The 12,591-nt window shown below is 46.2% G+C and overlaps 1 protein-coding gene across 1 annotated transcript in view; it reads left to right on the top strand.

Moving 5' to 3' along the window:
* The first annotated feature begins 4,271 nt into the window (after nucleotides 1-4,271).
* LOC147646935 (uncharacterized) overlaps nucleotides 4,272-12,591 on the top strand; it is a 592,289-nt gene continuing 583,969 nt past the window's right edge. The window contains 2 exon segments of the mRNA XM_086872733.1: nucleotides 4,272-4,347; nucleotides 4,534-5,466. Coding sequence (XP_086728859.1) covers nucleotides 4,296-4,347; nucleotides 4,534-5,466 — 985 coding nt within the window. The 5' untranslated portion in view covers nucleotides 4,272-4,295.

The following is a 12,591-nucleotide window of genomic DNA, read 5'->3' on the forward strand; positions in this document are numbered from 1 at the left end:
ACCTCTGTGACCTCAGAGCCTGCTGTCACCTCAGCCTGCTGTCACCCCAGAGACTGCTGTGACCTCATGGCCTTGGCTGTACCCCCCCGAGTGTACTCCCATCTGTACTCCAAACTGTACGGGACTGATTGTAAATATTTGACTTCATCAAAGGGTCATTGCTAAACAAAACCTTGGTTTTGCCTGCTGACATTGCTGGTCATGTTCTGTCCCAGGAGATGCTCTTGATGGTTGCCTCTTTTCCTGGGCATGGCACTGGAGGAGGTCCAGGCCCAGGTGATGCCACTGAAGGAAATGTGCCCTCAGACCAGGGACACTCAACACAGACTCCCCCAGCCCCTCGGGGCCCTGCCGTTGGTCACAGCAGCCCCTGCCTGGCTCCTGCCTGCCCACACCGTGGTCAGCCCCGCCTGCTCCTGGACATGGAGCTCAGCCAGGGCTGGTGCTGTGTGGGCTTTGCTGGTGGTACCAGCCAGACACTGGGGTGACAGCTCCATCTCTTTATTGGAACAGAAGAGCTGTGTCAGGCCCTGCCCTGGCAGGAGGGACCCACCTTCAGTCCAGGCCACAGAGCAGGGCAGGTCCCTTCAGGGACACAGGGCCTTGCTTTGGGTGGTGGCAGCATCTGCACAGCAGCAAGCTGGTAATGCAGCTGTGACAGGGACATCACGTATGGGCATGGAGATGTGAAATGTGTGGTACAGGTGTCCCTGAGGGAGGTGTTTGGCTTTTCCTGTGAAGCTGCAGAGGGGAACCTGTTGAGAGAGGAGATGGCTGAGGCCCCAGCTGCAGCTGGCACACAGGGACCCTCTTGCACACTGGGAGATTCTCACTGTGCTCAAAGTTTCCCTCTGAAGACTAAGAGGTGAATGTGGATGGGCTTAGCAACTGGTCTGCAGGCCAAACAATTGAGGTAGCAAAAGAAGAAATTGAGAAAATACAGGTTTATCCATAGCAAGGAAGAAAGCAAGGCCGTTAGCATGGAAACCAATAAAAAGGTGCATAAGGCGTATTTGCAGTGGTAATAAATGGAATTGGTTCGTGCTAACTAAATTGTAACTGTTCTTAAAGTTATTATTAGAAACAATCAAGAATCAGTGTTACAAAGCAGATGTACCCCTTTGCAGATGTTACATGTCAAAATTAAGGTACAGGATGTAGTTTAGAAGATAAATGGTGTCTCAAGACCAAAATGGCCTTGAGATGGACCAAAATTAGAACAAATTTAAGCATTGGACGTAAGGACTAGTAAATATAAGGCTAATTAGTAGATTAATATAACACAAGGCTTAGTACGCACATACAAACCTGTAAGGTTATCCAAAGGACCATGAGGAAGAGGAGAAGCCTTTGCCAAAAGACCACCAAAAGAAGACTGAAGACCTCCTAACAACAAGTGAGGCATGTGCCGTGAAGGAAAATGATGTAAAGTCAGAAAAATCAGAAATAGGAGGAAACTTACAGGAAACATTAATGAATATGTACAAGCATACAGTATATGAGTTTAGCTTGAAGTGCTTTGTTTTGAACGTGAAGCAGGGTGGGAAGCTTCCGTACCCTGGACGGTTTTGCTTATGCTTTAATCATACTTAATTGCTAGTAGATTATATATATAAATTTTAATTTTTTATTAAACTGTATTATTTTACTAAACTGTATTCTTTTATACCACATTACTATTCACTTTAGTAAATGGTATTCATTTTTAATTAAACTGCCATTAAGCCAAGGGACCTAGTTGTCAAAATTCTAATTTCATTTATAACAATATTTTAGCAAAGAAAGCTGGTACAACAACATTGGTATTTAACAAACATGACACAATATGAGCTATATTAACAAAGAAGGCACCTTACGGTGACAACATTCTACTGTTCAAACTGTAAAATATCTTTGTGTACTGATCAGGAGGTCATGATTTACTCTTTACAATCCTGATGCTGAATGTCTCCTTAGGCAGTCTGGTCACAGGGAAGAATGAGGACCCTGTGGGCTGCCCCTGTTTGGACAACCTGCTCCTCACCCCGAGCCTCAGCATGTCTGACATGGCCCACCTGGGACTGACATCCCAAAACATTGATAACATTTCTCTTTAGAATTTTTCTTTATAATTAAAATCTAATTAATTAAAAAAATAAAATGTTATTTTTTATAATAATATTGTTCTGTACTTATAGAACCTAATTTTTATATTTATATAAAAGAATTTATACAATTTTAGGAACAAAAAACATTATCGGTCCTTGGTTCAAAGTACCACCATTCCCTTCATTAATTAATTGACCACTATTTCTCCCTCTTTATGCTAATTTGTCCTACTTTTAGTCCTTTGATAATATTTTTTAATGATTTTCTCAGACAGGGTAAAAGGGACCACTTTGGGGTCCATGGAAACTTTTCTGGGGAACATTTGGGGCAGTTTTGTGTCTGGGGAGGGAATTTAGAGAGAACTTGGTGGTCTGGAGGACACTTGGGGGAGCCAGGTGGGCACTTAGGGATTCTGTGGGACAATTCGTGGTCTGGGGAAGCACTTGGGCGTCCAGGGGGGCGCTTGGAAGTCAGGGAGGAGAATCTGGGGGCCCTTCGGGGTCCGGGCGGGCACTTGGGGGGCTGTAACGGGGAATCTATGGGTCGCAGGGGATGATGGGAGTTGTAGGCGCCGATATAATACAGTTTAATGGGGCCGCGGAGCATCACGGGAGTTAAAGGCGCAGCTCCAGTGGATTCCGGTGAGGCGTGGGGCATGACGGAAGATGGAGTCATGGCTGGAATAGCACCATATGGGCGCCGCGGAGCATGATGGGAGATGTAGTTCCATAAGTGGCTCGGAAGGCGCGTTTGGTGTTGCAGGGAAGCACTCAGAGAGAACTTTTCCGTTCGAGCTGTGGTTGCAGGTCCTCGGGGCGAATGTATACAGCTCGTGAGCACTTGGGGGGAACCTGGGGAGCTGTAACTGGGCTCTTTGGGGCGTGGGGCACGGCAGGAGGTTTGGGCGCGGAACTGTGTTCTGGGATGATGGGAGATGAATTCCCAGCTGTGTCTGGAAGGGGCATCTGTGGTGTCGGGAGCATTCAGGGATCCAGAGATGCTTTGGGGGGTCCTGAACGAGCGCTGAGGGGGCACTCGGGGATCCTGAAGGGTTTGGGGGAGACTTACGAGACATATGGGGGGCGATGCCGGGGTTCTAGGGAGTGCAGGGCATATTCCCAGTTCCCTGACAACCTGATCTCAATTGCCCCCTGCAGTCTCCTACTCACTGCCAGGACGATCCCAGTATGATATCCCAGTATGATGTCAGTACACAGCCAGTGCAATCTCTGCCAGTGCCAGGACGATCCCAGTACAAACCAGTCCCTGCCAGTGCTGCCACTCCTGGGATCCCCCAGCCCTCTCTGTGTTCCCCCCTCCCACATCTCCCCAGAGGAGCCCCAAGGGCTGGCAGTCCCCAGCCAGGGTCTCCAGCCAGCCCCAGGTTGGATCTGCAGCCCCCAGTTTTCCCAGTTTCCCTCTCCTTTTCCTCAGGCCAGGTTCCCCCCGTCCCCAGAGGGTGGGAGCAGCGGAGAGCCCCGCGCTGCCCATCCCGACCTGTCCCGGCTCCATCCCCGCTCCTGCTGTGGGCTGTGAGGGGTTCGGGAATGGGGCACTGAGGGTGTCACTGCTCCTGGGGGAGGAGGGGGAGGGATGGAAGAGGAGCAGGAGGAGGAGGAGGGACAAATGAGGATCAGGGAAAGGAGAAGGAACTACAAGGTCCAGCACTCCCTGAATTTATAGTCCCCCACCTGTGCGATCATCACCCACCATCCCACAGGTGACTGGGGAGCGGGAGCTTTGCCCAGATATCCTGGGCGGGTCCCTGGGTTGGGTTCATTTGGGGGGGGGATGTTTGGAGAATGTGGAACTCCAAAGCTGAGTGGAAAATCCTACTTGGGGGGATATTGGCGGGTCCCACCATCCTTAAGTGGGGAGATGGAAACAGGAGGAAATTTTCGGATTCCTGGCACTCTCAGCAGCCCGGGGAGGGCAGGGACCGAGCAGACAGGTGATCTCCAGTACAAGCGTGACTCCCAGCAGCTGGGACAGGGGGGAACCCTTGAACCCCAAACAGGAGAGACCAGAGATGGGGAACTCCTGGGAGGCATTTTCAGGCTGAATTTTGGTGTTTTCTGGAGGTTTTATGGACCCCAGATGTCCGATGACTTCTAGAGATGAACGCGGGCAGAGGGACCTGCAAACTCAATGTCCTCATCCCTTGTATTTCCCCAAACCAAGATTTCCCATTGCCAAACCTTGGCTGGATGGAGAGGAAGGCTGCGAGGAAGAGGAAGATGCCTCGGGACACCCAGGCAGGTGAGGAGGAAGTCAGTGCCCCTTTCCCTCTCTCTCCTGCTCCATCTCCCAGCCCAGCATGGCCCCCAGCTGCAGGACAACCCTGTTGCCGAGGCTGTCCTGCCGGGGACGCACTGGGGGGATCTCCTTCCCCTTCCCTCTGGCACCAAGGTAAATCCCATCCTCTCCTTGTCCTTCCTCCCTCAGACAAGGAGCTGAGGATGGAGACCAGGGAGGACAAATCCCTGCAGCAGAACCTTGTGGAAGAGGCTGATTTGAGCAGTTCCACAGTGCAGGAATCCAACGGGGAGGAAAAGCCCCGGAGATCCCGCAGGAGGAGGGGCTCCAAACCCATCCCAGGGTGCTCTGAGGAGGAAAGACCCACCCTGTGCAGGGAAGGCGGCCGGAGATCCAGCCGGGGCTCTGAGCTGGTGGTCCATGAGCAGCTTCAGGATGGGGAGAAGTGCTACAAGTGCTTGGAATGTGGGAAGAGCTTCAGCCAGAGCAACAGCCTGATCTGCCACCAGATGATCCACACTGGGGAATGGCCCTACAAGTGTGGGAAATGTGGGAAGGGTTTCAGCTTTAACTCCAAACTCATCATCCACCAGCGCAGCCACACTGGGGAGAGGCCCTACGAGTGTCCCGAGTGTGGGAAGAGGTTTCGGATCAGCTTCAGTCTCCTCGTGCACCAGAGGATTCACACAGAGGAGAGGCCCTTCCGCTGCCCTGACTGTGGGGAGGGCTTCAAGCACAGCTCCACCCTCGCCATTCACCGGCGCATCCACACTGGGGAGAGGCCCTTCAAGTGTGGGGAATGTGGGAAGAGCTTCAGCCGGAGGTCCCAACTGACCATCCATCAGATGATCCACACTGGGGAGAGGCCCTATGAGTGTCCAGAATGTGGGAAGAGGTTTCAGACCAGCTTCCAGTTCCTCAGGCACCAGCAGATTCACACGGATGAGAGGCCCTTCCGCTGCCGTGACTGTGGGGAGCGCTTCAAGCAAAACTCCCACCTCATCACCCACCGGCGCATCCACACTGGGGAGAGGCCTTATAAGTGTGGAGAATGTGGGAAGGGGTTCAGCCAGAGCTCCAGCCTCAGTACCCACAAACGCATCCACACCGGGGAGAGGCCCTGTGAGTGTCCCCAGTGTGGGAAGAACTTCTCAGACAGCTCTCAACTGACCAGACATAAACGGAGGCACCACTAAGGGAAGCCCTGCGAGTGCTCCAAGTGCAGGAAGAGCTTCGTGCGCTGCTCCAACTCCATCCCCCATCAGTGGGCCCACGTTGGGCAGAGCCCTGATGGCCCATGTTCCCTGTGATCTGTGTTGGGAAGACACTGGGCTGGTGGTCGTTTTGGTTTTGTTCTAATTATCTTTAGATTCATCTTCATCCCTTTGGAACAGACTAAATTGGGGTAAAAATCAACAAATTAATGGCATCTAATTAATCAATGGCACCTAAAACCTCACATTTTACTAGTGCTTCAAGAGCAACTGGGAATCAGGGAGCTACTTGAGAGTATTTAGGGGTTGTGGGGTATTTGGAGTTGTCTCCATTTCTTGGCACTCAAAGAGATGAGGGACTTCAATCTGTCACCTCAAGACCTCTCAGTGCCTCTGAATGCTACTCAGTCCCACCCCAAAATTATTCAATTCCACCCCCCCCCACCCAGCTATGATGCCCTTAGTTTTAGCTTTCATATTTTTCATATTCTGCACTGCCTAGGTTTGTAGTTTTGAACTTCGTATTAATTGTTAGTGTCAGAAAAAATTAATCCACAAACACCAGAGGTTTATATCCAAAAAGGAGACAGAGGAGTGCTTTCAATTTATTCAAATAAAGGGAGAGACCATGGGGCATTCCCCTGGGATCTCTCTAATTTTTGGAGGGCGCAGCCTCCCTTTTATCCCAATTCCAGGCCGTACGTCCCTTCTCCCTTTCCCCATAGGCTGAGGGATTTGAGAGGTACAGACTTCCTGGTACTCATGATACCTGAGATACCATCCCCCCTCCCCCCAGTGCATAATCTCCTTCTTAGTTCTTAGCCCTTGTGGAATTTTGTGGTGCTTCCCCAGTGTCTCTTTCATCTTTCAGTTGAATCCATCCCATTGTTTCTGTTATCTCTCAGTGATAGTTTCATTTTATCGGCAGACTCACAGCTTGTTTGTAAAGACAAGTGTCACTCTGATAGTATAAGGTTTCAAAATCTTAGAAAATTTGGGGACTTAGAAAGAAAGTTAGGTTTGGTGAGCCCAGGAAGAGTAGGTCCTGGGAAGTGTTAGGCCTTGTACTTGCTAAAGATCATGTCAAACTGCACCTGTGTAATTGGTATATGATGAATGATACAATTGTTAAATGTGATTAGATATAATTATTGTTTAAAGAACATGAGGAACAATGTTAGGGGGTTGAGGGGGATCAGGAGAAATCCATGCTTGGGTAAAAACAATGCATACAATAGAACAATGTAAGTTTAATAATTAATATGAAAGTTATATAATGATAGAGTATAAAAGTATGTTCAACTCAAAACCAAGTCAGGTCAGATTTGGGTATGTGTACCCCTGACACCCAGAGCTCTTAATAAAGCACCTTCATTTAATCATTCTGTGATTATGTGTGTTCCTGAACACTAACATTTTGGCGACCCCAGATGGGACCTTGTGAGTGCTGCTGAGCAAACTCACGACCCGATCACGCTCCAGCCGGCACCGAGGGATTCTTGGGGACCCCATCAGCTGCGACCGTCTCTGCTGCTCACAATTTCCCCAGGAGAGAAAGGTAAGATGCTTTACTGTGGGGGTCAGGAAACCAGCTGATTCAGAGATCCTGGCTCTCCCTTGGAGGCAAGGCACTTTCTCTCAGAGATAGAAAAGTATTACTCCCAGAAATCTTTGAGTTAGTTGCCTAGGCGCCGTCTGTCAGACGACTGCAATAGCGTTGCAGATCCAGCATTTGTGGTATATTATAGTTATAATATGGAGAAACTTAAAGGGATTTTGGGCAGCAATGCTCCCATACCGGATACTTCTCCTTTGGGTGCTTATTAGCACATTGGAAACAAGGTAACTTTGGGGAAGAATTACATAAGACTAAGATGATTTCGGTCAGATCTTCCCACAGAAAAAGACCCCAGCAACCCCGTCTCTTCTGTTGGTAGCTATAACCCCCTTTTCTCTCTCTTTACTTTGTTTTCTTTATCTCTCCCTCTCTTCCTCTCCTCTCTCGCATAACCCTTGTTGTCACTAAAATAAAGGTACATTATTGTTGTTGTGATTTAAACTGAAATCCCTTGTGTCCGTCTTGCACTCTGAGATCAAACAAACCTCTCACGAGTCCCACTCGCGTTAGCGAATCGTGGCATTTAAACTGGAGTCACAGACAGGATTTCTGACAGACAGAAGGGGCTGCAGGTTTGTTGTGCAGTCTGTATTAGGGGAAGGACGTTTTGCTCCAGTTGCACCCAGCCCGACACTCCCGAAAGAGTGAGCGGTGTCTGGAAAGCAAGGGGGGCAACTTGAATTTCCTGCAAACTGCACACGCCGAGGTGAAAAGCACCCCGCACTCACTTGAGGGTTCTGTCTGCAGAATTTCGCAAAAGATCTCTTAGTGCAAAAGGACTGAATTGTTTTTGTTGTTGCGTGTATGAATTTTGACTGCTTGGTGTAGCAAAGAGACAACCAGAATTTTAAACTGAAGGAGTGCCTCCCAAGCAGATTTGTTCTTTGTACCCATACAGGGAAGCAAAAAGTTGTGTGTGTGTGTGTGTATAATTTAAGTTGATACCTCCCTGTAGTGGTTTTTCCCTCTGTAAAAATGACCGAAAATGTCTGCAGAAGTTAAAGCTGCATTTTATGCATGTTATGCTTTGTTAGCAAAACATAGTGCCAAACCTCCAGGAGGGAAAAGTTGGTGCTCAATAATTGGTTTAATTTGGCAAATGTGATTGATAGAGTATGTTTTTTTTTTTTTACAACATGAAATAGAATTTAAACTGGGCAAAAATAAAACTATACTCTGCTCAGTTTTGGGAGCTTGTCTTACAGCAGCTATAGAAACTCGCTTTAAGTGAAGAAGTGAGGAAAGAACTACAATAGACTCCCTCCAAAACCTAGTTAAAATTTTGCAAAAACAATTGGATGAAGAAAGGAGTAAGATCAATCTGTTGTGAATAGCCCTCCATGATAAAAATTCAAAAAATGCTGACTTGCTAAAGGAAACAAGAGAGGGAAACCCCTCTCATTAATCAAATTTACCCTCAAAAGGAGCTAACTTGGATAAAATTGTGGGGAACACTGGTGTCTTAGTTTGAAACTTCTAATTAAAACAGATTATAATATAATTATATCAATAATGAAAAGGATCTTGATCCGCATATAACCACTGAAAATAAAGAAAAAGAAAAAAAAAGAATAAAAAAAAAAAAGGGAGTACGGGAGTCTGCCTCACGAGTCAGAGACAGAATATGTATTCTGAGTGTCTCTTACTGGAGGTGATTAAATTCGATTGAGAGAACGGGAAGCCAGTGGGTACTGGGGACATGGAATCTTCTTAACAACAGGAGACAGACATAACCCATGGTCCCTAAATCAGCATGCAGCTTATCAGGCAGAGGGGCTAAACCCCTTGGAAAGGGGGGACCCTATAGCTATAGTTGGTACCCCCAACCAACTACTGGAAAACATTCACAAAGCTGCCTGCTTGCAAATGATACACAAAAGAAAATTAATTGCTGGTTCTAAATCACCAGTGTAGTTACCTGTGAAAACTGAAATTATGATCTCTTTAATTCAAGGCCTTCCAGAATCACTTAAACCTACAGCAATTTTTCTTATAAAAAACCCCCAAAACCCTAGCAGCTATAACCCCTGTGGATAGACTAGATAGATTTCTTGGGAACCCGACTGATTGACCTGGTTCCACTGATCCTGGGTTTACTCCCTTCACCACCCCCTCTCAGCCGACAGGTTCACAACTGCGTTCTCCTGCTAGGAACCATAAAATTTGGACATGGAGCAAAGTTGCAAAAGAGTTAATTAATTACAGTAGAAATTATGGACCTGTAAAAATCCCAGAAGAAAAATCAGAGAAAGCAAAGGGTGTTAGATACATTGGTTCTCTTAATGAAAACCCAGAAAAGAGAAAACAAATCTCTAACCACCAGTACTGGGGGTCACTAAGGATAAAGAAGAGGGTCCCCAGAAACATAATGGATGACTTATCACTTAAAAGTTGAGTAAAGTAGTTTCTAATTAACACTGTCCCAGGTTCATTGTATCGAATGCCCCACTGTATAACCCAGCACACCTCCACAGGCTCTGGGCTGTGAGCCAAAGCAGTCTCCTTCTCAGCTTCTGGGAGTGGAGCCCAAACAGCCTCAGAATCAGGGAAACTGGTAACTCTGCCTCTCATGGGTGAGCAGAGAGGTGGAGGTTGGTTGTATTTAAAATGCTCACTAGAAATAACAAAACTGGAGACATACTGATTTTAGCAATGGTGGGTCCCAAACGTGCGCCTATTACTTCCAGTTAACGCTAGAGCCCAAATTTCTGTGTTAACCAATACAGACTAGTACAGGATTTGAGAGCAATAAATGCAATAACTAAAGATATTTACCCAGTGGTAGCTAATCCTTGCACATTGTTAACATCCATAAAAGAGAAATATAAATGGTTTACTGTAATTGATTTAAAAGATGCCTTTTTCTGCATACCCCTTGATAAATATATATGATAAAAATATATGAGATAAATATATGAGACAAATGTATGAGATAACACACTTAATGTATCTCAATTTTTCTGCATACCCTTGACAAAGAAAGTAGGAAACTGTTTGCCTTTGAGTGGGAAAATCCAGAAAATGGAAGGAAAACTCAGCTTACCTGGACACACCTCCCACAAGGATACAAGAACAGTCCAACCCTATTTGGAAGCCAGCTGGCTAAGGAGCTGGAGATTTGGACTGAGAATGAGCAAGTACTGAGAGAACAATACCTGCTGTTCCAATATGTTGATGATACACTGACAATTACAGAAGAGAAAACAACCTGCATAAAGGTAACAATTGAAATTTTAAATCAGCTGGGAATGGGAGGATATAAGGTGTCTAAAGAGAAGGCACAAATTGCCCGGCAAACTGTGATTTACCTGAGATGTGAAATCTCACAAGGGCAACGTAAGCTGGGTACTGATCATATTCAAGCTATTTGTGCTATTCCAGAACCCCAGAACCTGCATGAGCTGCGAGTTTTCCTTGGGATGACAGGGTGGTGCCACCTGTGGATCATGGACTATGGACTAATTGAAAACCCCTGTATGAAGCCCAGAAGACGCAGCCGTTTACCTGGGGCAAACCACAGAAGGAGACCTTCCTCAAACTGAAGGAGGCATTGACAACAGCTCTGGCATTAGGATTGCCTGATTTGTCCAAAGATTTTCACCTGTTTGTGCATGAAAGACTACACCTAGCACTGGGAGTGCTGACCCAACCTTTGGGAGGCTGGAAAAGGCCGGTAGGCTACTTCTCCAAACAACTTGACAATGAGAGTGCCTGATGGCCTTCGTGCCTGTGGGCAGTCGCAGCCACTGTGATGCTGATACAAGAAGCCAGGAAACTCACAATGGGTAGAGACATAGATGTCTATGTGCCACACATGGTGACCACTGTTGTAGAACAAAAGGGGGGCCATTGGCTATCTCCAAGCAGGATGATGAAATTCCAGGTAATCCTGACTGAGCAGGATGATGTCACACTAAAGACAACTAACCTCTTGAATCCAGCTTTGTTCCTGGCTACCACAACTGAAGAAGGCCCATTAGAGCACGACTATGTAGAAGTAATAGAGTACACCTATTTGGCAAGAGAAGACCTGAAAGACATCCCACTAGAGCAAGCAGAGTGAGAGCTATTCACAGATGGAAGCAGCTTGGTGGAGAACGGGACCAGATACGCTGGATATGCGTTAACAACAGTCAGTACAATAGTGGAGGCAAAAGCAAATACCAAATACAAATCACCAAATTCATCTGCCCAGAGGGCAGAACTGGTTGCCTTAAGCAGAGCACTAGAATTGAGTAAAGGGAAAAGGGTAAACATATGGACTGACTCAAAGTATGCTTTTGGAGTAGTACATGTACATGGAGCACTGTAGAAAGAAAGAAGACTACTGGCTTCTCAAGGTACACACGTTAAACATCAAGATGCAGTCCTGCAATTGATAAAAGCAATACAAAAACCTGAACAAGTATCAATTATACAGTGTAAAGCACACCAATCAAGAAACTCCAAAATTTGTGAGGAAAATCGAAAAGCAGACTGGACAGCTCGACAGATTGCTTGAGAAGTGCAAACAACAATGGCATGGATACCTTTAAAAGTTAATGTATCTCAATGTAATTTGCCTCCAAAACCAAAATATTCAGTAAAAGATGAGAAATTGGGACATTTGCTAAATGCACAAAATAATTCAGAAGAGTGGTATGTAACTGCACAAAGACAAATAGTGTTAACCCCCTTGATAATGAGAGAAGTTCTACAAATTAAATATAACAAATGCCATTGGGGTGCAGAAACATTGGTAAAATTGCTAAAACAAAAATTAATCTTGGTATGGATGCTAACAATGGCAAAATCAACTCAGTGGCTAGACACAGGCAGAGCTAGGAAGGATTAAGATAGGAATAGAATCAAGATGACACTTGGTAAGAACCCTTTAGTAGAGCGAAATTTGGGTGGGCCCTAGAATCTTTGCTTGGTCCTATAGCAAACTATCAGAATAAAGAAATGTTGTACAAACTTACAGGTCAGGTAGATAAATTAGCAAGAGTGACCTGAGAAAGATTTAAAGAACTAAACATACAATTACAATTTACTACTCCTGAAAGAGCATGGAGTGTGTGGGTTTTTTAAAGGGATGGATTGATCATTGCTGCATCCACATCCCAAATGTAACTGCAGATGTAGAATATGACATCAATCAGTTGCAACAAATAGAGCATGGAGCACAGGAAGAGCAAAAGGATTTGACTACAATTGGTTAGGGAGAATCTTCAAAGGGTTAGGGTGGAATGTGAGGTCGTGGAGTAAATCTATCATTGAGAGTGCCATAATCTTACTAATTGTATTCTTAGCAATTTGGTTAGTTTGCAGCATCTTCAAGGTAGAAATACAGAAGAAAATGTCCTGGAACCAGAAAATAATAAAGGCACTGATGTGAGATCCACCATCTTCTGGTTCTCCAGTTCCTGACAGCAT

This window comes from Cyanistes caeruleus, unplaced genomic scaffold (genome assembly GCF_971803275.1).
Source record: "Cyanistes caeruleus unplaced genomic scaffold, bCyaCae1.hap1.1 HAP1_SCAFFOLD_76, whole genome shotgun sequence".
NCBI lineage: Eukaryota > Metazoa > Chordata > Aves > Passeriformes > Paridae > Cyanistes > Cyanistes caeruleus.